This window comes from Morone saxatilis, unplaced genomic scaffold (genome assembly GCF_004916995.1).
Source record: "Morone saxatilis isolate NCDOM2014 unplaced genomic scaffold, NCSU_SB_2.0 Contig11, whole genome shotgun sequence".
Classification (NCBI taxonomy): Eukaryota; Metazoa; Chordata; class Actinopteri; family Moronidae; genus Morone; species Morone saxatilis.
The window spans coordinates 24,099,009-24,126,912 of NW_023339663.1; the positions used below are offsets into that span (position 1 = coordinate 24,099,009).

General features: G+C 39.2%; 2 protein-coding genes across 3 annotated transcripts in view; one reads left to right on the plus strand and one right to left on the minus strand.

Annotated features, from left to right (window-relative positions):
* The window catches only part of pepd (peptidase D), a gene marked incomplete at its 5' end in the record, with an annotated part of 15,165 nt that extends 8,533 nt beyond the window's left edge, over window positions 1-6,632 (plus strand). The window contains 1 exon segment of the mRNA XM_035652130.1: window positions 6,394-6,632. Coding sequence (XP_035508023.1) covers window positions 6,394-6,627 — 234 coding nt within the window.
* Window positions 6,633-7,821: 1,189 nt separating this feature from the next.
* Window positions 7,822-27,904, minus strand: part of LOC118321272 (thrombospondin type-1 domain-containing protein 4-like) — a 21,586-nt gene continuing 1,503 nt past the window's right edge. For both annotated transcript variants that reach the window (XM_035652532.1, XM_035652531.1), the window contains exons 2-12: window positions 18,293-18,497; window positions 15,429-15,604; window positions 15,117-15,213; window positions 14,702-14,899; window positions 14,185-14,314; window positions 13,560-13,764; window positions 12,431-12,604; window positions 11,328-11,501; window positions 10,976-11,155; window positions 10,030-10,174; window positions 7,822-9,701 (exon numbers count right to left, since the gene is read on the minus strand). In XM_035652532.1, coding sequence (XP_035508425.1) covers window positions 9,559-9,701; window positions 10,030-10,174; window positions 10,976-11,155; window positions 11,328-11,501; window positions 12,431-12,604; window positions 13,560-13,764; window positions 14,185-14,314; window positions 14,702-14,899; window positions 15,117-15,213; window positions 15,429-15,604; window positions 18,293-18,497 — 1,827 coding nt within the window. In that variant the 3' untranslated portion in view covers window positions 7,822-9,558. The remainder of the gene's footprint in view (window positions 9,702-10,029; window positions 10,175-10,975; window positions 11,156-11,327; window positions 11,502-12,430; window positions 12,605-13,559; window positions 13,765-14,184; window positions 14,315-14,701; window positions 14,900-15,116; window positions 15,214-15,428; window positions 15,605-18,292; window positions 18,498-27,904) is intronic.

The window sequence follows — 27,904 nt, forward strand, 5'->3', positions numbered from 1 at the left end:
TGAGGGGGAATAGAAATGTATCAAGTTGTCTACAAGATTAATGCTACAAAGCCACTAATAATGAAATGAACCTGGTCCACAAAATGACAATATTGCAATTCTTTCTTGTTTTGCAATAGGCACAATATACTGTGACGCTAAACGCTACAACTAATCACTTTTAAAGTCAAGTAATGCAAAGTAAAGACTACAATGTATTACAGTATGACTGGACTGTTTTACATTATAGAAATGTTTCTAAAGTGAAGGTGCTTTGACTAATTGATGTAAAAGTCATTGAATCTTAAATCAGCTACTTAATGGCTGAGATTTGTTAACGTAGTATCTCCAGTGAGCCTGATACAGTAAGTCTGCAAGGTCCAATAGACATTAGAGAGACATTTCACTTTTAAATAAGTAATTTATGGGTGCCTGGTTAGCTCAGTGGGTAGAGCTGGCGACCCATGTATGGAGGCTGAGTCCTTGCTGCAGCGGCCCAGGGTACAAATCCGACCTGCGCCCCTTTGCTGCGTTTCTTCCCCACTCTTTGCCCCCTTTTCTTGTCTGTCTTCAGCTGTCACTATCATAAAGGCAATTAAAGCCCAAAAAATACTTTAAAAAAAAAGTTTACATACAATGGCAAAGAGTGGATTTTTCTACAACCCTTGTTACTGTCTTGCCCCGTTGGACTTACTGTCTCTGATGTCATCCTTTAAGTTGATGTGTTATAAATGATATGATAATAATGATAATCAATCTCATGAAATTGTACAAAAAAGTTGAAAATTCAACATATAAATCCTTATTTGTGTTTGCATGTGAATGTTTCCTGCTACGATTCTACCGTTTTTGACTGACTACTACTGTGTGCAGGTTCCTGTTGAAGAGAACATTGCAGTGACAGCTGATGGTAAAGAGGTACTGACCTGCGTCCCTCGCACCGTGGAGGAGATTGAGGCTTTCATGGCTGACTCTGTGAAACCCTTTAGCCCCATCGCCAGCAGTGAGAAATTCTGAATGACATCTCACAGTGAAGTCTGAGCTGTAACCAGCGATGTCATTATTTACTGCAGAGTTATTACTCCCGCTCTCATATCTAATTTATATACATACACTTTTTGGAAGTAAACAAGTCACCATTAGTGTGGTGGTACTGTGGTACAATATGCCAATGTTTGAATGCAAGCTTTCCTAAAAACAGTGTCCTACTTTTGCTTAACTTTCTATGTAATGTTGCTTTTTACAACGATGTCTAGGAAATCAGGAAGAAGCTGTGCAGTTATCAGCTGCTCCAGCAGTAGTGTCAAACTTACACATTGGGAAAAAATCACTGTACATAGATTGCCTGTGCATCCAGAGGACCAGGATGTTCGCATGCCAGGTGATTAATGAAATAATCTTGAATACCTGAATTTGTATTTATCATTGTTTCACTAATATAACAGGTCTGTGATGATTAAATGTAACTCTTGATTGATTATGCTAAAATATGGTGTGATTTGATTGTGATGATTTTTTTCTCTATTTTTTATCACTAATATGTAAAATTTAAATAACACTAAGATTGCCATCCGTATAAGGTGCTGCAATCTGCTGCAGTCACGGAGTCACTACAAACTGCCACCACATAATGGCAGAACAAACACACCAATATAAAAGCTTTCATAATGTAATATATAAAATAATATAATATAATAAATGTTAGCACTTCCTGTAACGGACAAACTACCTTTATACACTGAAGGTGTTTCTGTGCCTCCTGGAAATACAATTTTATAAATTTATATTCTTATACAGTATGTTCCTCTTTGTAAACACTGATTCATAAAAAATGCAGTGAAATAAGATTAAAAAAACATTTTAATTTGCAACTATTTGCCACAAATTTATTGTGTTTAGTTTATTTTGTTTGTTTTTTAGTTTTATGTGAGTATTGCTGTATTGTAAAGACTTTCATACAAATCAGTACATGGGACCACAAAGTTTCTGTGAACCAGACAGTAATCAGAATAATCATCATGTCCTCTGACAGAAGAACATTTCCTGACAGTTACTCTTTAAGATGAATGAGCATTAAATCAACATGTTTAATAATAAGAAGTAAATATATATTTGTTATAGGACTGCTATTGTCCTCTAGATGGATGATAAAACTGAATCTATTCAGGAACCAACACAAGGAAAGTATGTTGTAAAGTGTACAAATAATCAGTAATGTGCTGAAAAACTCCAGAATCAGCCTTTGAACGTTTGAAATTTAAAATATATTATTAAAGTGATCTATTTTTTTGGTTTCAGTTTCAGAGTTCAGAGCTAAAAAATCAGAGGTAAATTTACAGTTGAACATTTGAGAGTTGGGTGAGAGTGGTGTTCAGGTTTTTAATGGGAAGTGGGGGGAAAAGCATGCTGTGTAGGTTTGAGCATTTTATTCTACACCCATAGCTTCCTGAAGCGCCTGGTTGGATTCAGTCGAGGTGCCTCAAAAACCTTGCCAGCATTCCTTAAAGTGGAATAGCAGTCACAGTTTCTGTAGAACTCTTAATCTCACTATGTAACCAATATGTAGGCAAGCCACTCTGTACAGAAATGACTTGTGTTCATGATCAAATTTGTCTTGCTGTAGCACCTATGGCTTAGAGTCAGACCTGTGGCCCTTTGCTGCATGTCATCCCCCCTCTCTCTCCCCTTTTCCTGTCTACCTTGAGCTGTCAAAATAAAACAAACATTTAACAAATATTTTACAAAATTGATCTCCCTCACAAATTTTTTTCCCCAGACTGTAACATTACCCCGTCTGTTATGTTTTCAAATTGGCTATTAAACTTGTTTCTGCTACTTTTCTTTGCCAGTTTTTCATATGTTGACAGGATCTTTCCTAAATAGCACTTCAATGAGAAGTTATGCTGTTGAGGTGCAATACACCTGTGATGTAAGTCTGTCTGTGTTGGTGCTGGTCTCTAGGTGTGTGTGTAAGTGTGTGTGTGTTTGTGTGTGTGTGTGTGTGTGTGACCTCTTTTTTTGAACCTTAATGTTCAGTCACTGAGCTATGAAGTGACAGCAGCGTTTGAGTTCATGAATATTTGAGCAGTGTGATATCACTCACTCAGACTTGAAGGTGTTGTTGCACACAGTACTGCTTAACATGCAAACACTTCACCTTTAGACTGTTGAATGCACGCTTTGTGGAGATTTAAAATGTAAACTTAAATGTTTTTCATCCGTAAAAAATGGTTGTTTATTGTTGGCCCAGTCTGCTACAAATCGATATTTTTTAGGTGCGTGATCATATTTCAGGAACGGTCTGTGCTGTTTGTACGGTGCCCCAGCAGCTCAGCGGGTAGAGTGTGTGCACTGTGTACTAAGGCTCAGTGTTTACTGAAGCGGCCGGGTTCAACTGCAACCTGCCAAAAAACAAATTCTAACAAAAAAAGAAAAGAAACCTTGTACAGCTGCAAGTAAGCACTGTAATTGTAAAAAGTCCCATTGGTGAACTGTTTGCTTTTTGTTACCAACTATTCATTTATTTTTTTACGTCTTTATCAAGTTATTTTTGCTAACTGACTTATTGAATCACTATGGAACTAAAGGTGATATCCTCACTCATACTCAACTGCATTTAAATCATTTAAGCAGTCATCACTTTGATATACAGAGCCACAACAGCGTGGAATGAAATAAAATTCTTATTGTATATCAGGCCAGATTTTCCATACATTTCATTTCTGATTAGAGAACAGATAATGAGCCTGGATATAAAGCAATCTAATGCACTGTATTGACATGTTTTGTGTTTGTTTGTTTTTTGCAGCGGGACTGAATACAGATAGTGGGAGCATCTGCTGTAAAACCTCCTCTCAAAGAATTAGTTGGTGTGTTTAATTTTAATTGGCGTCCTTTTACATGAACATAATCAGACTCTCATGTATATTGATTAACCTAATTCTGACGATATATCAATTAAGCAAAAACTTTTGCTTGTTCTTTATCAATTAATGGCAATGTTTTCCTTAGCACTGGTCTTTGTTCTAAACCACATACAGCCTGATCAACGGTATCAGCCTGAGCCCCTAACTGTTAGTGTTATTGTTGTGTTTATAGTCACACTCTTGCAGTTTTTTGTTTGTTTGTTTCTGTTATCAGCTTCCAAGTTAACACCGAGTCATTGTGGCATGGTAAGTAATTAAATCACTTGATGATGAATATTCATATTTGAGATAAAGACTAGAATAAAGATTGTAGTGCTGCTCTTAATTGTCTAAAATTTCTTCTGTTAAATTCTCACAAACCTTGGCTGCCTAGTCAGCTCATTGTGTGTCTGCTGTCAAAAGTAGAGGCTTTTTTTTTGGTTGTTGTTTGTTTCCTGTTTTAATCCGACACCAGTCCACACAGATGTATTGTACTTCCTGCTTGCCTGATTGTTCTTGGCATTTGAGTTCTGTGCTACACAAACAGGATTTCCAGTGAAACCCACAAAATGACACAAAAAAACTTCTTCACTTAACAGCATCTGCAAGGTTGCTCAAATTGGTATCATTCAAATTATTCTCTAACCAAGCAATAAAGGAAAAGAAAGAAAATGAAAGTTCAGAGCAGGACATTAAAGGTATGAAAGCACCTTATTGACTTTGAAACTCGACCAAAGGATTCAAAATAAGAGGCTGTAAACTGTTTGTGCTATTGATTTTAACTTCATCCAGGAGCTTTGAGGCCAGCAGTTAACAGAGACCAAAGGCTTTTGACCAATTATCTGCTGCATTAAAGTAATATTTTAGCAATATTGTCACATAGTTTTTCACTTATGACGCTATCTAGAAGTATGCAGTAAAAACTGAAAATCAGCAAGTACTTGAGGGCTCTCTTCAACTTTTGAAGCCTCCTTAAACACCATTATCAAGTCCAAAAATCCTCCAGTTTTTTAATGTTAAAAAGAAGTTGATATGAGAATAATAATAACAAAAATAAACAGCAAGAAAGGTTTTCATGTATGTAGTCTAATAGTTTCTATAAAATGTTTATACTCTAAATATCCAAATTATGGAACTCACTTGACTGACCACAAAAATTGCATTTAAATTAAAAAATTTAGAACAAATGTTGTATGTCTTATGCCAGAGGGGAGCATCACCAGCAGAGTGTAGTGTGTAGCAGACAGCATGCATTTTAAACTGTTGCACAGGCCTCTACACACAGGTAACAAGATATACAACATTATGTATAGTATTTGAAATGTTCTTAACTCTGGCGCCATCATGTGGACATGGCCAGGTGTAACAAATTCTTTTCGGAGAATAGTGGTCAGTGGTTGCAAACTGTTTTTCTTTTCAAATTAAGATCTTGGAAAATGAGGACCTGGCATAAGACATTATATTCCTGTAATTTTTTAATTGTAATCTTTTTATCTGTGTGCATGTTTGTTGCTCTGTAAATAACTCAAACCCAAAGCACTTTGGAAACGTTCTTAAACTGTTCTGAAATATATATATATATATGCTTCCCAGCCAATGGCGAGTTCACTCCAGAGTGGAGGACAATCTATGACGCTGTCCTCACATCCTCCAGCTGTCCTGACTGCCATCAAACCAGGTCATCATCTTTTAGTCAGTCAGCAATTGATTAAATGCCAACATGCGTAGGTGTCATTTTTGCCAAGCTATTTTTGGTTTACTGTTTGCACAATTAATGAAACTGAAGGAGCTACTTAGTAATGATTGGACAAATAAAACCCTAATAAATCTGTTGAATACATTTCTTTTCATTCCACCATCTCTATCTCTGAACAAATGGGGCATAAAGGTGATCATTTATGCTGCTTGTGTTGAAGGTGTGAAGCACCGCCTGGCTGACCGGGTTCACCTGGAGGAGCTGGTGAATATCGGGATCTTGAATGACAGCGTATATCATTCAGGATACTCTGAGGTGAGAGAAAGAAGAAAACACGGTCCTGTTCGTCCAAAATGTATGTGTCATCAATAATAGAGAGATCCTCGTTGCAGAAGTGAGAGCAGAACAAAAAGAGGTCAAGCTGCAGGAGCAAGTTCACCGTGAGGGCAGGAGAGAGGGGAAGCTGTTGTTGTCTGAACTTTGAACACAGACGGTTTCAGGTTGTGGTGGAGGATTTTATACTGTTATGCTCTTCTGACAACTAAATACAGAAGACACTTAACCCACAGAAGCTCCAGAGGAACTGCTCACCAGATGGTGTCCGTATGGGAAGTACACTGATAAGCAGGGCTCACTGAATATGAATACAGAGCTCAGTCATTCTGAGAATACATGACAGAACAACAGTGTTTGCTAATTCCAGTACAACAGTCAGGTCCACAGAAGGTTTAACGATAGTTATGTTCTGATACTACACAGCTCATGTTTTGTAACTGTGAAGCTGTAGCTTTAACAAACTGTACTGTTGCCCAGGGGGTGGAGCGTATTGACGAGCCTGGACTGAGGAGTCTGCGGATGGGCCGCCTGGTGCAGGAGAGGATGGTCCTCACCGTGGAGCCTGGCATATATTTCATCAACCACCTGCTGGACCAGGCCCTGGCCAACCCTGCCCAGAGCTGCTTCATCAATAACCAAGTGCTGGCTCGCTTCCGCGGCTTTGGAGGGGTCGGTCTACCAGCAAAGTTTTATTTGGTTGAGGGGGAATAGAAATGTATCAANNCTGACAACTAAATACAGAAGACACAGAAGATCGTTTTATTGCCTGGTTTCACTAATAATTTGACCTACAGGTGATGACACAGTGAATCATCTATTTAAACACTCATCATCTTTTCAGTCACATTTCAGTAATCATTAAACAGAGTTATGTATTGTTATGCATATTGTTGACTAATAACATCTGAATTTTTAGTGTGTTTATTTCAGTGTTTCAGAGTTTTACTGTCTTCACACAAAAAACACACTGATTCACTGTTTGACTCAGACTAGTAAATTATTTAATGTAAGCAATGCAGTAAGAGAAACTATACTGGTATTCATTCTTCTATAAAATTATTAAAATAAAATTAAATGCAATGGTGTATAGAGAGCAACCTCCATTTAGTCCTGACTGCATGCTACAGTGGACGAGATGAGTTTCCTGAAATTTCATAAAAGCAACTTAATTGTGGAGATCTATTGTCAAGTGGTAAACAAATGCCAAGTTTAACCCTGTGATACAAACCAAATTATTTACAAGTGAAAATGAAGGTGAACATTGCAACATACACAGTCACAAAATGGTCATTGCAACTGTATATTGCACTGAGAACCTCAAGTTGAACTTGTCACAGTATCTCCTCAAGGTTGAACAGATATTTACAAAGGACAGTCTGGGTGATCATTTTCATGTTGATGTTTTCATGTGCAGATAGTGGTAACTGCTCATGATTATTGACTTACTGACAATACAATGAACATAAGGCCTAGATTGTAAATAATAAAAGCAGAATATTCATTAAAAGATTTTGGTGCAATTAACATTCAGCTTGGTGGTGGAGGAGATTGAGGGTTCCATGGTTGACTTTGCAAAACACATCAGTCCGTGTCAGCAGGACTGACAAATGATGAAATCTTTTTTCCTGGAACTTTCAACAATCTCTGTTAGTTTATGTAGCTGTTGAGTTATGACATATATACATAGAATGTGATTAAAAATATATATATTTGTATCAATTTGCTCAAATATTAATATACTGAAGAAAGTTTTTCTGACATTCGTCCTTAAGACGGAGTTATAGTGGAACTGTAAATCTATTTGATGTAACACTGCCTTTGTCCTCTACATGGATGACTCGTCCTTGGTGTGATGAAAAACTGAATCAGTTTAAAAAATCAGACAAGGAAAATATGCTGTGCAAGTGTACAAATAATTAGTAATTTAGTTTATTTCAAAAATTCTCAAGAACACTCCATGAAAAATAAACAGTTGAACAGTTGTAATGTAAAAGAAGACAAGTACAGATGTTTTATTAGTTGCAGTCATTCGAATACGGAAGGATTCTGGTATTTTAGTTTAATTCTTTTTGATTGTTTTGGGGAAAATCCAGTATCACGTCATCATGTCAACACATTCAGATGTTGATGGTTTGTTTCTTGCATTTAGATATTGAATCAATTGCACACTTGAGTCATCCCAAACTTGAACATTGATGCATACAGTACTTATGGATCTGAGGTAAATTTATGGTGCATGGAGGGAACTGCTAACATATAATACAAAAACAGTTTGAACAACACTTGAGAGGCCCAGTGTGCAGGTTCTGTATGAAACTGAAAGAGAGGCTGATTTAACAAGGACTTACTATTAATGTAAACCTCATATATACCATACCAGATTAATAGTTGTAAAATACTGTGGGGATTTTTCTTTACAATCAAATACTAATAATGATTTATTGATAATTCAATGTATTTATAATTAGGGATTTATCAGGGATTGTACAATGGTGGAATGATCTCCCACAGAAAAAAAAAAAATATATGCAGTTTGTTTCACCTCTTCAAAAATACTTTGGGGTTTTTCACCATCTGCTTCCACCATCCAGCAGGCTGTGGAATGCCTACATTCAGTCCAGAGGCTGTGATTGGTGGAGAGACAGCAAAGGTTTTATCCCCACAGCCAAAAAGGGGCCACTGGTGGCCGATAAACCAGTGTCCTCCCTGGGGAGCCACACAAATAAATAAAGAGGGCTTTTTTTCTCTTCAGTTGCTGGGAAGATTGTCTGAGAACCCCTTAAAAAATACCTTTTACCATTCACTCTGTCATACAAACATACATATATACATACATATTACAAATGCTGCATTTACACCTAACGGCTGCGCAGGCACGAAAACCAGGTGGTTTGCCACTGCTTAGGTAATCAGAAAAACCTCATCCGTGCCACAAATAAAATCGAATTCACACATTTTTCTTGTGAATACATGCTGCGCAAAGGTTACATCATCAGCATCATGGAAGGTTTGACGCACAGTATTTCTGTGAAAATGGCAATTTGTCACTGCCTTCAGTTTGATGAGGTTACATATCTTTGGTCAACAAGTGGTTGTTAAATAGCTGATTACACGTGAGACAGCATCGACTTCATATGACATCATGCCATGAATCTGAGCATTGTAGTGTAAAGAACCATATTAGAACATAAACAGTACTTTCTATACATAGTCCATCTTAAATAGTTTACAGGTGCTCTCCACTTCATGTCATGTAATCCACAACAGCCAGCTGCAAACTGCTTCCATTGAAACAAAAAAATTTAATTCTTTAGATTAAACGTTGTGGTTAAAATCCATAAGGTTTTTTGTAGTTTCCTCAGTTTGCTACTGATCTTTCTCACCCCACCAGCACTCTGTTTATCGAGTGAGTGGATTCCTGTCCTCCACTGTTCTTAGGTATTCCTTTTCTCCCAACAGCTGTCTCCAAATAAGCCATCAGAAATGTTCCTTCTTCAGCTTCCATCCTTGGGAATCAAAACAAGAGTCCGTTTAAGCCAAGATCCAGCCAGTTCACTCCCTTGGCTGGCCCAAGAACAGAGTGCCTGTGGCGGAGTATTGAGTCTGGTCCGACATGGAGCTGAGGGACCGTGGTAGAGAGTGCTAGCTGCGGCCCCGATGAATCGACTGTCTGTGGGTCACTCGTGAACATGAAGCACAGCAGGTCGTCTTGTAGTAATCATACACGCAGAGGCGAGCCTGGACCACCACGTTGCAGTTAAAGTACTTGTCTCTGCAGTTCTCATCTGAAACAAAAATTAAGCAAATAATATGTGACCTTTATTAAACCAAGGGAGCTGTGTAGGAACCTATGACAATAGACTAGGTAAAGTGTTGCAGGGAGATGGGAGCGTTAGCAACATTTACAGCTCCCCAGTGCTGCTTCAACTTCTAATAAAGTTTGGGGTTCAACCCCTTGCTCAAGGTACAGCTTTCATTTCAAGCATTCAGAGATGGCACATTGATGAACATTACTCTATATCTCATATCCAGCTGGACATTACAGCCACAATAATGACCCTAAGGATGCTAAAATCATTCATAAAAGTCAGTAATATTCCAGAGAACACTGACCAATGCGAGGTATGCAGGGGTCTGGGTTGCAGTTCTCCCTCTCTGCTGGTTTCAGCTGCTCGTCGCAGCCATCGCTGGACAGCATGTCGTCAGACAGGCAGCGCACCTCCCGCACACGGAAACCTCCTTCACATGTTTTTGAACACTGGAAGGAGAGGAGTCAGTGACAGCAGTCAGTCCCAGATTAATCAAACCTTAACCCAAAAACCCAGAAGTTGGTCTACTGAAACTTTGCAAACATTCTTAATGTTGCAATCTGAACCTTTAAAGGCTATGGAAACATAGTTTCACACTTATCATCCTCATAAACACAGTATTTTCTGGCAAAGTTAGAACAGTTTTTTATTTTTTATTTGTGCTTAGTTGGAAAAAGGTGACGGTCGTGCACTTCGGTGCACCAAACAGAGCTTAAATCAAAGTCCTGATGAGGCAGATTAGCAGAGTTTTGTATTATTTATTAACTTTGATTGTTGCTTCTTTAAATATTGTCATTCATACATGATAATTGTTGGTACGTAATAAATAAAGGATAAGAATAAAGGATAAAGTGCTATTCACACCAGAGCGTGATGAAGATGAAAATAACTTGTGAAGTGCACAACTTCAGATTTCAAATGCAGTACAAAGTGACTTCATCAAGGAGACCTTGAAATTAAGCATACTATTCTTTGCCATCCTGTTCTGACAGATCAAAGTCTGACTGTATGAATGAGCCTGTGATTGTTCTCTGTAGCTTACCTAATCAGATCCATTTTCTATGTCTGTAAACTCAATGTATACTACAATGTATCTACATAGCATTTTTAAGGGATTTCTTCATCTGTAGCTAACCAGATTATCAGCCCTGTTGGCCATTAATTTTAGTTATTGAGAATAGTAGGGAGTGGATGCCTTGCTTAAGAGCATCTAAACAGCAAAAGGGGAGAGGGTTTCATATCTTACTCACAGCACTCCAGTCTGTGTGGTACCACTTCGCTCCACAGGCCTTGAGGTTGCAGCTCTGCTGGCTGAGGGGCCGCTCCAGGGAGGAGCACTCATACGTCGGCATGACAGTGAATCCTTCCTCTGACTTCAGCAGACACACCACTGCCCTCTGCTGGCTGCCTGGGCCACATTCTGCAGAGCACTGGGTCACATACAACAGCACAGACCATATGGATTCAATTACACGTAGCAAAAACTGAGACAGGAAAACAAATCCTGACATGTCACTGTAAAATCACTGTAAAATCCCATATATTTAGCTACTCCAGACTACGTCCCCTCAAGCCGAGCGTGACCTTCTGTTGTACTCATACCTGGCTCCAGGGGCCTGTGAACCACTCAATCCGATTCTCACAGGGGCCGTTGTTGCAGACTTGAGAGTCCGCGGGCCGTTCGCTGCCACAGCCCTCCAGAGGAAGGCTGCCGATGTGGTTAGTCAGGCAGAGGACTCCCCGGGTTCGTACCCCCATCCCACATTCAGCTGAGCACTGTGGAATAAACACTTGTTTAATAATAATAACCTGATTTAAGTGGACACATGAAGATAGGATAAGGATGATACCAGGACAGATACGGGCCCGATCACCGCGACTCACCGATTAGATGAAGATACGATCAGATAGATACCGATAGAATAGGGATACGGGACATAGATACGAGGTCAGTGGAGATAGATCCGGATAGATAGATACCGATGATAGCCTACAGAAGATAAGGAGTAACGAACTACCGATGATAGATCACCTTTATTTATCCTGAGGGAAATTCAAGACATTCAAAGGCATGTATGTATATAAATGTATATAAAGAAGAAACAAGTTTGATTTACAGTACACATAAGGTACATTGCCTGCTTTTGAACAATCCATATCTCCCCTAACTTTGTGGTTCATATTCCTTCAAGTCTGAAGTGGATTTGATGATCAGATCTGCAGTACTGTTAAACAAATGTTAATTTCAGTTCTCTGCTCCTGTTGGATTAGTTGTCCTATCCCTGCAGGGACTTACTGGTCCTTTGTCTTCATGTATGAACTTTTCTTCTGTCTACTACAGCCATCGAATCATAACTGAAAACAGGAAAACATCTCTATAATGGGAAAGGACTCAGAGAGGGTTGAGTTTTTTTATCTTCTATATTCAGTCATTCCTAATAGTCTTTAAAAAACCCTCTATCTTCTCAGCTCTTATTTTAATCATTTCCTTTTCTCACACTATTCCAACTCTACTAGTTACTAGTTAGTTGTGATGGAGAACTAAACCTTTATCCAAGCTGTTGTTCTAGTTGTCAAAATCTGTATTAAAATATCTATAAATCATTTTCAAAAACAGATGCTGGATGCATGAAGACCTACATAATGACCACACTGTTAGAAAATGAATGAAAGTTACTATGCCTCCCATTGACTCTAACACCTACCCTATTGCCCCACTCTGTATAGAACCAACTCTTGGCACAGGCTCCCATGTCACAGTTCTCTACATCGATGGGCCGCAGATTCATGTTGCACTCCTCATCAGGAACAAAGTCGCCCACGTTGCTGACACAGCGTACCTCTCTTGACTTCTGACCCAGCCCACATGGCACCGAGCACTATGGAGACACAGGCCACATGATTAACACGGTACCATGGAGGTAAACACTACTGGAGGGACTAGAAGGCTTCTTTATGTTTTTGTTTTTTAATGAGTACACTCTTTGGTTTATATAGTGCATTAATGTATCTCTGCACAAACTGGATTCTGTTTGTGGTTTTCCTAGGTGGGGTGTTTCCTTCTATTGTTTTCAAGAATTACTGTATATCTTCTGCCCATAACATTTAAGTTATTATGGCGACCCCCAAGCAGTTTCTTACTTACACATTCAGCAGTAACAGAGCAACATTATCATTCAGTTAGCCTGTTCAGATCCCCCGTCCAATCCAATGGACATATATTTCTAGAATGTCTAGAATCTATAATTGCTGTCACCTGACTCCACCCAAAGGCACAAACTTATTTGACTAGCTGTCTACAAGCCAATCACAATGTTCCACATCATCTAAAGTGGACTGCAACAGAGCCACACACCCTTTTTTAGCAAGCATGGCCAGCTGCGAGGCAAAGAAGAAGCATAAGGCACATTTTAACATATCATCATGCATTGGAATAGATAGAGAAAATAACAAATTGTATTTTAATCCTTTCTTTAATTCGGAAAATAACTCTCTATAGCTGCTAAATGCTCCACTATTTTCACCAGCGCGTTGCTGTCTGTCGTTTAGTGCTGAGCAGAAAAAAACACACCTTGTCCTTTTTACATTTTAAACCAAGCTGTCTCCAGACTCCAGCTTCATATTTACTGTAACATCAGATACAGTATGAAAGCTTATTTCCCAAAAAGTTTGACCATTCCTTTAAATGGTGGAGAGTGAAAACCTAAAGATACTGATGATACTGATGTCAGGGATAAAATAACAACCATGCACAGCACTTGGTTATACACTAACTGCAGAGACAGGTCAGACAGGTGTGATGCAGTCACTTTGTGACTAACAGCTGCCACTCACAGCAGTCCATTCGGAGCGGATCTGCCACTCACTGCAGATCTTCAGCTGGCAGGTACTGGCGATTTCAGGCCGCTCCAAGTCTCGACAACGGCTCGTGTGGACGTTGAGGGTGCGGTTGGCGTAAATCTGGCGACACAGGACCTGCCGGTGCTGCATGCCCAAGCCACATGTCTTACTGCATTCTGACCACTCTCCAATATCCCAGCTGCTCAGGTAAAAATCATCAAAGCTTGGTGATAAGAAGGTATATGCAGTGTATAATATATGCATTTTGTTGTTTATATTGTGATACGAAGTATGTTTTGACCATTGTTTTGAAATAACTATTTTGAGTAATAATAGGTCGAGAAAGCTTCATGTTCCAAATATAAGTCAAAACAGCAGATAAACACAACACAGATGTTAATATACATTGCAAACTGAACACTGGTTCTGTGAGGTGTCTGCAAGGTAAACTAAGACAGCATCTTCTTCTCATATCTGTTATATGCTGTATTTAAGGGCCTTTTTCAACTTATGAAACTTTAACAATTATATAACAGCAGTGTGTATACTATTCAGTCAACTTTGTTTTTTAATGGTCTTTTAAATTCAAGCGTGAGAACAGAAGAGTGTGGTCTCTCACAAGGCTGGGCAGGGCTGCAGGTTGCAGGCCTCTTCCTCTGGAGTCGGTCTGCTGCTGCTATCACACAAAGCATCCGATACCTGGGCATGGTTTAGCCGGGAGACACAGTGAAAGATGGAATACCTGAATCCTAAAAAGCACACAAAGCAGATGTTTAATTTAGGCACTGAATCTGAAAACAAATGATAATTTTTTATTAGTTTGTTTTTACGGGATTCTAATCGTGGTAAATCTGAATGTGTGGAGTAGCAGAAAAGTAATATAACTAGTAGTGTAACTAATTACTGTTGGCAGGGAGTAATAAGCAAAGTAATAATATTACTTTTAAAATAAGTAATGAGTAACAAAAAAAAAATTCTGAGTAACTAGCCCAACACTGAATGTTATATTATTTTGCATTAGAAGCACTTTTGGTTGCATTCATTGTTGATCATGTAAAAGCTCAAGCTCACTTTCCTTTGGCTCTAACTCTGTATGTCTGCAACTAAAACCCTTAAATACAAATAGTTTAACTGACCTTTACCACAGGAGGCGCTGCACTCTGTAGCACCAGCCATTTTCCAGTTGTAATCTCTCGCGCGTCTGGGTGGCTGTGCGATGGGAACCTGGTTGTCAGGGAGACGAGGAGGGTCCCTCCCCCCACCCGCTTGGTTGAAGTTTTCCTGGTCAGTGTTTCTGTGATTGTCGTATCCACCCTGTCCATTCACACCATTCCCTGAGACATGGGCACATGAGTTTTAGACACACTAAGAAACGAAGGTCACTGCGGCGAACAGATTGTTTGGTTGCTTGGTGCTTGGTATTATGATTAGATGGATTTGTGCAGGGCAGCAACCAACACTCTTGATGAATTGTTTTCCCTATAAAATGTCTTGAGCAATCAGAGCTATGGTAATAAACAGTTAGGGGGGTAAAAAGTACGTTTAATTTACCTTCTGGTCTGTGGTTTGGTTGCTGAGGGCCAACTGGTTGCTCAGTAGGGAGAATGTACTCATAGTGAACACCAGGGTTTGGCTGCTGGAAGATCATCTGAGGCAAAGTAGTAGAGTCAGTCATAAAATAATACTTTTCACCGTCAAATATTTTAAGAGTATCCTTCTAAAACGCAATACCTGCCCTGAAAAGTGATAATACAACAACAAACCTTAGATTCTCGGGTCAAACTGAAGCTTGCCAGCATGAATAAAAGAGAAAATGAGTCACTACTGTAAGTATCTGGAGGTCTTAGTTGATTCATTACTTACATAAACGTCCAGGATTTCATTGGTGGGCCCTTCAGCGAGAAAGGACTCCCCAGCTGTGCTCCTGATTTCGTTGGGTCGGCGGTAGGTGAACATGGTCCCCCCTCCCTCATACTTGCCTGGTCGGTCAATAGCCCAGTTTCCATTAATGATGGATCGCCCTGATCGGCTTCGGAGAGCTGGGAGAGACAGAGAGAACAACCACACAATCACCACCGACAGCCCTGAGCTCAAACGAAAAGGAAAATACTGCCACAACCTCTTCCACATAATTATTGCTCAATGTAAAAGCATTTAGGCGTAATGAGAACTGTAGCACTGACTTCCTACACCCAAAAAAAGTAATTATAGCTAACGGAATAAATGCTCTCACGTGCACTTTCAAAGCAATGTCTTTTAGAAACGTGACAATCTGTTTGTGCTGGCAATTCCTTCATGCAAATCCTGTAACAAAATCTCCCAAGATGTTTTCCACTGATTTCATGGATTAAGTACAATAGGCCATTAGAAAAGCATTAGAAGTGTAACATTAGACAGGTTTGTAAAAGAGTGTTTGGACAACTAAAAGCACATTAGAGATGCACAATGTAGAACAGAGGCCTATTGAGGGAAGATCAGGGACGTGGTGAGGATACGGTAGGTGGCTCCAGCTAGACTCCTGCCCGTGTTTCATATTTTTGTTTGCATTTTAAAAACCGAAATATCCATTTTAAAAACATGCTGCTGCCTGCAATTTTGTAAATGGTACCTATCGGTTTAAAAATAGCATTATAAGATGACTCCTGTTTATTTTATCTACAAGGATGTTTCAGTTTCTTACATTGTGAAAGCATGTCCATGCATGATTTGTGCTTTTGCTTACAGAAGGGTAGTAGTACAGTATACATGTGTGACTGCGTAGATGTGAAAGGCTAAGAGAGTGGATGTTATAAAAGGTGCATATACCGGTTAATGTGTATGTGTGTTTGGCTGTACATAACTCTGTGTACTGGTGTGTATAAAAATGGTCAGTTCAAATTAAAGAAAGTGGAGCACACTTGGCATCAAAGTAGATGGGATTTGAAAGGCAGCCACTGAACCCATCTTCAGTGTTTCTAGTTCTTCTTTTACAGAGTGCTGAAATTCCTCACCTTAATTAAAAAGGATGGTGAGGCTTTAGGGGTAAGATCCTCAAATGAAAGCATGTTTATTCACTTTCCTCAAGGGAAGCGGCTGTGGGGGGGAAATCAAGGCCATTCCCCTCTTCCTCCGAACCTACTGCAGAGCTGGGGCATGGCTCTAATTAAACAATGTCTGACATTCCAATAGTCACTTCTGAGAATAACCCACCACTGTGTCCCACAGTTGCACCTCCTAAAGACGCCAATTATCTGTGTAGTGCGCCTCACTCAGAGGCTCCATTGAAAGACGGCACCGCAGTGGTGGGTGGTAATAAAGGCTGCACGCTGGAGAAATCCTGAAAAAGTGACACCACCCCCTGGTTGATCTGCCTTTTCAGACAAATCTAATTAATTTTACAAGCAGCTGCTGCCTGCACAGCTGGAACATGTAGAATTGTCAAATGTGAACTTCTCTATAGTATTTTAGTAGTATATATGGTGGATGGACACAGAAGAAAATGGAAATCTTCTGTGTTTTGAGCTGGAATGAAGGCAGAGCTCTGCAATTGATGAAACTATAAACCTGGATGGATAGTGGAACTCACTATTTGCCGAGAGGCAAACTAAATTGACTGTGACAGAACAGAAGTACTCCAGAAAACACTGCAAGGCCTGTTTAAAATATTGCAGACATTTCTGGCACTGAGCTTTCTGGACTGTACCCTGTTACTGAATAAAAACTCAATTTCAGCTTTTATTAACTGCTCAGATTGTTCTCAGGCAAATTAATAGATCCTAAAACAGTATTATTACAGTATGTAACACACTAACATGCTGCAAAGAAACTCAAATGTAGTTCACTCAGCCGATTCACATGGAATGGATTATTACGTGAATGCAAAATATGTACAGCACTGATATTTGGCGTCTAGACTGTGACCTCATCGCTCCCCAAAAGAAAACACCAAGCTTAGCACAGCAGGGAGTGGTAAGTGACAATGATTACCTCCCCCCTGGGAAGGTAGACTCAGAGCCTGCAGGTGGATGCTGGAAGTGGGGCTTTTGCAAAGCAATATGAACAGCAGTGGCAGCAGAAGCAGCAAGTGGGGACATAGCTTTCAGCTGAGCCATGATGCAGAAGGCATGGAAGCAAAAGTGTGAGCAGAGAACCAACATCCTTTTTATTTATTTAGATAGACAACAGCAATATTTACCGTATGTTTCTTTATTTATTCCCATCTAAAGCAGTGACATTCAACTGAGAATATCCATTTCCTTGTGCACATAGTGCCTGACTTATACTCCCTTATACTTTATTTCTCTTTATTAAAAGTTAGTGAGTTCAGTAGTGAATTAAGCAAAAAAGGAAACAATCTATTAGGAAAGGGTCCGCTGCTGTTGTTTTTTGTTCAAATGTTTTTTAATAAAAGGAACATATTTTAGGGTACATGGGATTAAATGTTTTATTTTTGTTTTGGGACAGCAGACTTCCTTGGGCCGTCCCTCTTGTTAGTTTAAAGAAAGCTGACAACCCTAGTCAAAGGGTAATGCTGTTTTTGTTCTATTGGTAGTTAACTGTAGTAACATTCACAATGTTAGATTTAAAACTAGGATAAAAACCAGCACATCAGTCTTGAGCAACAAGACCAAAGACCATTGCTTTAATCAGCTCAGGTTTTCTGTTGTGAAACCACAAACATGGTAGTGATCACTGTGTGAGCTGGTGCTGTGTAATGCAGTATAAAAGTGTTGAGCACTTTTTCTTACCTAGGTAGTTTCTGCTCTTCACCATTTCTGTGACGTTGATCTTGGTGGCTCCCTCTGGAATCTCCACTATCTTGTGGTAGCCGATCTTGGACAAACTGTGTTTGAACACTCCAGAAACCAGCCTGCAGGTTGTGTTGTTGCCTCCACACACACCGCACTTGTCCATCACCCTTCCCGATCCGAGATACTCATCGCAGCCTAGACTCTGTGAGACAGAGGGGAAAAAGGAGTCTAAGTGAATAAGGGATGTGTGAAACAGCTGTAGCTGAAACATCAAAGTGTGCACTAAAAGTGTCCAGTACAATAGTTGTTTAAGATCTCATTAGGCATAAAAGATTATATTTAAAAATCTAAGCTAAGTCACACTGTAAACTCACATCATTAAAAACAATAATAGAATATCTAATTAGCAGGGATCTTGTTACTTGCCAGAAGGCACAATTTTGCCATGACTGTCTTCTTACTAATCCCAGAATTTCCTTCATAAATCTCTAGCGTGTGAGTTTTCTTTGTCACATTGGCGGTAATGATTTACAGGAAACCTGGGCATAGTAAAAATAGAACAGTTAACATCAGCAGTCCATAAACTCACTCAAACCAGCAGTAAAAGCAACTCCCTGTGCGAACAGGTGGTGGAGGAGCTTAAAAGTGGCCCCAGTGAGCTACCGTACACTCAAACACACCAGGCTGAATGTGGTTATTGCAGTGCCAGGGTAAGTCCCAAAACGGACCACAGTCACCAATAAGGAAACCGTATTGGAAAGCCGCCAGTCTCCAGGCCTTCTAGTAGGTTTGCAGCTCTCGCTTGGCTTCCATATGGATTCCCTGTTTAAAGCTGAGGTATTCCTCTTGCTTTGTCTCTTTCCCTCAGAGCTAATGTATGAGCCAGGTCCCAACATTCATAAAAAAAAAATTTAAATACTGCTCAGTTTTACATGTGGTTGTAAGGTGCCAAACCAAACTCTAAAGATGAATGACATGAACAAATTTACAGGAAGTGTATAATAAGTCATAAAAATGTGCTCATCTCCATGGGTTTAGCTAGAGCAGCCGTAACTCAGCTGCAGGTGAGTGAAAAGGCAGACAGAGTAAAATACACAGAGCTAGGAGTGGACAAGGAGGTGGACAAAGGTAAAGGGAGGTAAAGCAGGAGATATGGAGGGAAAATGGTGGCCAGACTTAGACTGAGGCTGTTGGGGTGAACTCAGGAGGAGAGTCTAGCTCTCTCCCACCCATCGCAGCTCATTCTGTTCCGGGCCAAAACAAACATAAAATGCCTCCTTCCACACAGGAAATAAGTGATGAGAGAAAAGAACACCAAACTTTTTTCAGGGTGCTGAAAAAAATAAAATAATACTGCCAAACGCTTCTGTGGTCAGTGTGGAATTATGTTGCAGTACAGCATGGGGCTGGATAAAGCCGGGATAAAAATCAGTAAACATAACACGATCATATTCAGGGGAAAACTGCTGTGTTTCATGACCTCACTTTGCAGATCAGTGAATATAAAGCAACCCAGAATATTGAAATAATACATGATAAAAACACTTTTTGGGACATTCTGACAAGCTACAGAAAGTCCACCGTGGAAAACAAAATAAAATGCAGTCAAGGACGACTATATAGTGACATGACTACTAATGAATATCTCCTCCACGTCTCCATTTTCACCATAAATCCCTTCAGACTAAAACAACACATTTATAGCAGCTAGGCAGCCTTTGCCTGAAAAGGGGAAAAATGTTCCTCTCATAAAACAGACGCTGACACGGTGAGAGGTTATCTGTGGCCATTTGGACGGGAAAATGTCTGAATCAAAACATATTAATGTAAGAGTGGTGAATAAGCAGTGAAATTTACTGACCCAAATCTGAATTGTCAATGTGATATCATATGACTGTGGCTTTAAAAACACACAGGTTTTTTTTTTTTGTTCTTCTGATATGGCAAGAGCCAAGAGGTTTTATGCCTACAACGTAGGACGCATTAGAGACTTAAGGGACTACTTGATATCTAGTGATCTGGACCGTCTGGACCATTAAAATCCCTCAACAGTCAAGACAAACTTTTCAGCCTTGCAGTAGCATGCTGCACAAAACATTAACATCCTAATCTGTTCCTGAATAATCCCCCAAAGTGTCACTGTCCTGGCTGTCTCTGACAAAGTGACCTTATCTGTGAACGCAACAAAATGAGTTCATAGCTCAGCTAAAGCCTCGCTAACCGTTCCTAGCAGAACTCAAACAGAAATCTCATTGTGGCTGATGAACGAGGAGGCAGCTTTGGAGTCTTGGTCTAGTTTGTTCAATGCTTTATTCACCTTCTGTCTGTGGGTGGTTTGTGCCATCTGGTGAAGGGAAAATCCTGTTTTCAGTGGAATTATAACAGGATTTTCAAAATGTCGCTAAAGCCCACCTTCATCTGGATGTGGTTACACGTGTCAACTCCCAGTCTACTCGTGAACACTGAAACAACATAATCTTAAAGTAAATCCTGATGGTACTGTCCCACAAGATGCAACTGGGTTAAACTCATAATACTGCAGAGTTTTTGTAACAAACTGAACTCACACACAGCCAAAGGCACTTGTCACCAGAGATTTCTTCTACTCCCAGAAAACACAACAAGACGTTTAGAATTTGACACAGATGTCCACACGGTGAGTTTTAATCTCTTTCTTTTTGAACTACAAGTTTACCCCCATGTGATGGCAGCTTTTCCACTCACTTTTAATGTTTGAATACTGAAAATAAACCAGGGCAGAGACTTTGGGATGTGGACCCCCAGTGGCCAGTGTTGAATGAACTGTGAACTGTGAGTTATAGAATAAATGTTAACTATGACACATAAAATGAGTGTGTTAGGTCCAAAAATGAAGAAAAATCAAATCATTTCAACTAATTTCTGAGGCCATGTGAATTTGTGGTTTTCCACTTGTATTTCACTTATACTTCCTTTATTTCAAGGTGTATGGCATAGCCACTACTTAAAAGGAAATGTTATTTTTTTAAGGACAGGCTACTCACAAATAATATGAATGTAGTAGTAAAGTTAGTATTAAACCATTTGTGGCCACTTGAAGGTAACAGAAAATATCTATCACGGAAGTAACAAATACTGCAGTTCCTGCAACGTCAATCTGAAGGGCCCATATTAAAATGCTCAACTTTACAGCAGAAATAAACATGTTTACAGCCTGGTACAAAAAACTGTTTTGATCTCTATAGCTAAATTCCTTGTTCCTAACAACTGTACGAGGGGTGAACTTTTATAGAACTCACCCGTTTAGATTCGCTTACATAAGAGCGTGGTCGTTTTGAGTGACAGTTTCCAGTAACTAGGCCTCATTCAGCCCGCCTCATCTTCACCGCTCATTTTTGGATTAGCCGGGAGCCAGCGGAGTCAAGATTGCCAAGATGGCGACGACCAGAGCCGACCAAACTGAGCTTCACAATGAAAACCTATGGGTGATGTCACTGAGTTTGACTGAGTCACTTTTTAATTATACAGTGTATGTATACAGACAACATTGATAATCAAGCAGTTGCCAGTTTTGTCTCCACCAACTCCTGAGGCAACTATCTGGCTCTGAAGCTGCTCAATGCTGCACTATGTTCACAAGCTAGTGGTTAACTTTGCCAGCCTACCATCTGGTTCAGAGCAGGTAGCGTAGCAGGTTTGTCACAGCTGATTCACTGAAAACAGCTGCCTGCTGCTGGAAGCAAAGTCAGTGAGAGTGGTAAAAGTGAACCAAACCAAAATGAGCCGAAGGACACTAAAACACTCTGTATAGCTAAGGGGAACTGCAGAGATAGGGATAGTTCTCTGTGTGTTCGTCACTATGTCTGATACCTTTCACAGTACAAGTAATCATTTGACCAGTTGTCAATATGAAAATATTGTTTGGTGCAGCTTTAAAGGGCATAAACTGACAAGCCCAATGAATGTGTTCATAATATTTACAGACAATGTGCAACAAATGCTACGAAAACTATAATTAATACTGAGTTTCACATTGTAGCCCAGAAATAAGCAATGGTTTGCACAGGCCTCTTGATCTGTATGTTAGATACATGTAGAAATGTAGAAATGATTTCCAGTTTGCTGTTTCACTTGCATGTCTACAGTGGCGCCTCTGAGATAAAGATTTAGAGGCAGCAAATCTCAGACTTTGGTATCATTCCTTAACACTTAACATGTACAATGTCAAGATATAGTTCCCCAGGCACTAAATCTCTTCCTGACAGCTCTGGCATAATGTTACAGTTGCCTTGCAATAATAGTGCTTTTATCTGTGTAGGAGGCCCGGTTTGTGGCTCCACATGAGGAATGCAAATATGAATAAAATGCTAATGCTCAGAATGATATCATGCTTAAATTAACAGAAGTGGTAACATGCAGGCATTTAACTCCTCTCTACTGTAGTAAATTAAGTTTGAGATGTGGTGGAAAAGAGCTTCAACCCGGTGCTGGAACATCTCTGAGTGTTTGAGTGTGTTTGTGTACCTTAGATGAACTCTGTTAGTTTTGCTGTGGTTCAAATATTTTGTGAGGTTGTCTCAAACAAGGTTATTTGTGTTTTTCCCGGCCTAAGTGGGATATCATTTATCTATTATTCAAGAACTTTATTTATATTATTTATAAATGTTATTTATGCAGCCTTATTAATATGATTTTATCTGCTCAATTTACAATTTACATTAGTAACAGACCAATAAACAACAATAGTCTGGTGTCTGGGCTGAAAAGTATGTCAGAGAGAGCTTTGCAAAGTGAAGGAACCCATTTCTGTCTAACATGTGTATGTTGTCAGCCAGCGTTTAAGGTGCTCAGTCAGAATAAGCTGTGACTGACAGACACATCAAGCCCAAGGCTGACAGACTGACTCCAGCAGATGCTTATGGCTGAACCAGAGAGCTGCACAAGGCTCACCCCTTTTCCTCTATCTTTGAAATGTATCCAACTGTCTGTGTGATGCATGTTATTAAGTATGAAGATTCAGTGTAACTGAAACTGGTCTGGTCATACAATATATATGTAAAATAAACCTTTCAGCGTCTTAGAGCCTCAAAATATATATATATTTTTTTTGGTTAAATGCCAACAGCCCCAAGAAAATAATTAATAGCAAATACCACATCTTATAACCAAATCACATGAGGCAGTGTGTCAACATATAATATCATGTTTAAAGGGTCTTTGAGAGACACAGTTCAAAGCAAATTCAAAGTTTAAGTTTTTAATCAATCAATCAATCAATCAAAGTTGATTTGTAAAGCACTTTTCATACAGTTTAGTCCAGTGTTAGAAGTGCTTTACAGACGATTGATGAGATGATAATAAGACAAAATGGAGTAAAAATTAAATAAAGATAGATAAAATAGAATACAATAATAAAAATGACAATAAAATACAGATATAACGATAGTATTTAATGAAAGCTATTCAAAAAACTAAATAAAATATATAAAATATATTATAAGAACATAGTTCAAATAAATGGATGATGAAATTTACAAAGGAAAAATAAGATAACTGTAAAATATTGTCTAAAACATTCCTTAGTTAAAAGCCAGGCTGAAGAGGTAGGTTTTGAGTTTCCGTTTGAAAATTTCAACACTTCCAGCTGCTCTCAGATTCTGAGGCAGGCTGCCTCGCCAAAGGTTTTTGTTCGTTTTTGGCTCGTGCCGAAGGGATCTGAGGGACCGCACGGGTTCATACACTGTGAACATGTGTGACATATATACTGGTGCAAGACTTGCTGTCTCTCTCCCAGGTTCAGAGCAGCATGCCAGGCTTGACTCTGTCCTCACCAGAAGTTCCCACTACTGTTGGAGGATTTTAACATCAACAAACTGTTATAAATGACAATTCTCAGGCCTGACAGACTTTCCCAGAACAACTAACATTGCTACATGCTGCTGGTCCAAATGCTGTAAAATGGCAATGAAATGGAGAAGGTTATGAGTAAAAGGATGTTTTCTTAGTCTGGATATGGTGCAATGGTTAAGCTCCACCTCCTCCAAGTCTGAATCCACATTGGCTGAGGCTCAGATCCCACCAGAACCTCCTAACCTGTATCTTGGCAGTTTCCTTCTCAGCTTTCCTACTAACCACGAAAGACAAAACAAAAAATAATACTGCTGTCTCCCTCAAAAAATGTTTTCACTATCTTTGAATGCACCGTAACAATTATACTTCTGTAAAGAAAATGAACAAATAACAATACTGAAGGGTTTTGTCTCATCCATGTCAACATACAATGTGCTATCTGCCAGTGGGACATTAGCACAGCTCCTCATGATAAACCTCTGGGAATAAAGGCATGCTATGAACTGTACTCCTACAGTAAAAATGCATCCTGGGATGGAAGTATTTATTTATGAGCGTGGGCTTCAGGGGGCTGTTTGGTGATTACACTGGGGGTTTCTGCAGCTCTTCACACATTGAAACGTTGCAATATTCATTGGCAAACGGCCAGTGAAGTTATCATGACCTGGTCAGCTGTGACACACCAGCTCATCTGGAAATGCAATATAGGCCTAACTTACAGACGCAACATCATCCCAATGACAAAGAATTTATAGTGGAAGTGACCTCAAGACACGATGCTGTGTCTGGAAATGACATTATTGAGATCTTCCAAACATCTCTCAGACAAAAAATCATATAAGATGATGATTAAATACGGTTTTGAAATTAGGTTTAGATTTGGATATAATGAGAGTATGGCATGTAAATATGCCCTCTTACATTCATATGAAGTTCACATTGTGGTTGCCACGGCTACCAGCATCTGCCTCCCACATGCTGAGATGCTGTGGATCTTTAACCAGTTTTAATGAGCGGGGGCAGGCGACACTGCTTTTACTTCAGTCAGCACTTCAAACACATCTGTATCTGCAGAAGCCACGCTGCCTTCAAGTTCACATGTGACATTCTCACTAATAAACTGACTGCACTGACTGTCCCTGATTTACTGTTACATCCGGTATGAAACCATTAAATACAACATTTTAGAGACAATTCTTCTTTTTGAGGATCACACTGGATGTGATTAAGGTCACATTCATCATTGGTACAGACCTTCTGAATCTATAATGCCAACATTCATACTCGGGGTTTAAACAGATTAAAGGGTGGTCTATTTTTTTAAATATTGCCAAAAACAAAAATACTACAGGAAATATGGCAGGAACGGGTTAACCAGTGACAAAGTCGTTACTACCTACAGTAGCAACAGAGCGTTGCTTCCAAGGCCAAGCACCTCATTAAATACATTCGTTTATGGGGCTACAGGTTACTTTAAAGGAAAGCCCACTCACAACTACCACATTCAAGATTTCCCATCTGTGTGGAAGCCATTCCTGGATGATATTAGAATAAGATAACTTAGTCTAACTTAATCTTATCTTTCCTTGTAATACTTTACTTATTTCTACACTGCTAGATATAAGAACAATACTGTTTCTTTATTTTCATGTCTTCTACATTAATCATCAACAGGTGAGGGTGCTGACACGCAGCTTCTGGTGGGAGGCTTTTACCAAAATATTATGTATGTATCCATCAAGTGCATATGTTGATGGACGCATGGATTTTGAAATAACCCAACTAGTAATAGTAAAGCTTTTCGCACACTTAGATTAGTGCAATATGGGGGTATGCTCTGATGAAGCTTTAGCTTTGCTAAATAAAGTGAATATTGCATAAAATCTTTACTATTAGTTTGGACAGGCTTCCAGCACCTTAGCAAAGATTTAGCCAGGTGGAGCGGTTGTCATTCTGCATAAAAACAAGTCAACCAGAGACAGTATTGTCAGACCCATCACAGAGCATAAGTTAATTTAATCAGTTACAGCTTATCAAATCTGCTAGTGACAGTGTTAACCTGTCATCGAGCACTAACTATTTTAACTATTAACTATTTTCAAGAAGTGCAACCGTTACCATTACAGCACTAAAATATGATCATCAATATAAACAACTGTTTGTTGTTGCTGTAACGCTTTCATCAAAAAGAAGAAGAAGTCTGACAAACTTGATTACGCATTTTGCCCAATAAATAAAAAATATATCAAAATAATTATGCAGATACAGCCTTTTAATGCAGGTGGCTCCAAGAGGAATCAAACTTACTATATGGAAGATATGACTTCATCAATAGCACAAAAGTTGCAGATTTATTCAATTTGTTCCTTTCCCTCAGATTTCACTTCTGGCTCTGGTATAATGGGAACACTAACTAGAAGACTAACCGTGGTTTGTAACCACAAATAGAAACACAAGATCTGGTGTTTTGGATAGTAATCACTCAGCTTTCCACTCTCCACAACATAGCATTTCATAAAATCATAGCAACGTGCGTCAAACCAAAATGGGAACGCAGACAAGCTGGGATTATTTACTGTAACACAGGACGAGATGAGCCGAGGAAAAAACAAGTGGCAGTTGTGGTTCCAACTAATTTATAAATTGCATTAAAGTTCTGTTTGTGCCTGTAAATTAACAAGTTACCCATATGTATTTTTGTGTTGTATGAATCATTTTGCGGAACTAAAAATACAAAAATTCACTCTGGTAATCTGGTTATCATATCTACAGGATCTTTGTAGCCAAGTGGTGAAAAGAGATGTAGGCATGAGTGGCAGGACCTTTGATCCCCACAGTAAAACTAGGCCTCATCCACACCACAAACTGCCCTCACAACCCGGGGCGGCGGGCAGAGTGTCTTTGTTAAAGGCTCCCATGCTTGTAAAACACTCAGAAATAGCATTGAGCATGGTGAATATACAGCCTTAAAAAACGCATAAGGTTTCTGATGACATCACTACTCTGATTTGGGAACAGAATGACAGAATGGTCTCTACACGGCAAAGTAAGGGGTTTCATTCCCACTGCAACATGCAAGAAAGACATAAATTAAAGACATGATAAAAGGAAAATTTTTACCCTGACCCTCTTTAAACAGCTCCAAAATCATGTATTGGCTGATTGTATCAAGTAGCAGAAGAGTTTGAAATGATGACATTCAAAAGTCCATTAATGACGCATCACTTCTGTTTGGGGTCTCAGAGACGAGCAGTAAAACACAGTTAGATACTGCGGATGTTTGTATGATCTGTATCTGTTTGATAGATTTTGATTATTTTTTTGCAGCTCTACCCCTCAAATCCCAAATGAGCCTATTTATATTCATGTTATTGGAGACATTTCTGTTACAGAGATCTAATAATGATGTCTAATTGACCCAAAACATAAGGACTCACTCTGTAGGATGACATACTGTACATTTTTGTCTGTGATTTTTTGGCAAACACAATAAATATAATATTTCTTCATGCGTATATAAAACATGAAATATTTCCTGAGAGTAAAACTTTTTTTGCTGGTTTCATTCTTTCTTCTTCTGTCATTTTCATCAAATGTGTTTCAGTTATTTGGTTTCAATAAGGTCAGAAGAAAAGACTAAATATACCTCAATGCAAAAAATAATAATTAAACATACATTATTAGGTATTGTTGTCATTTTTACATATCCAGCAGTTCAATTCAATTCAATTCAATTCAATTCAATTTTATTTGTATAGCGCCAACAGAAGTTATCTCAGG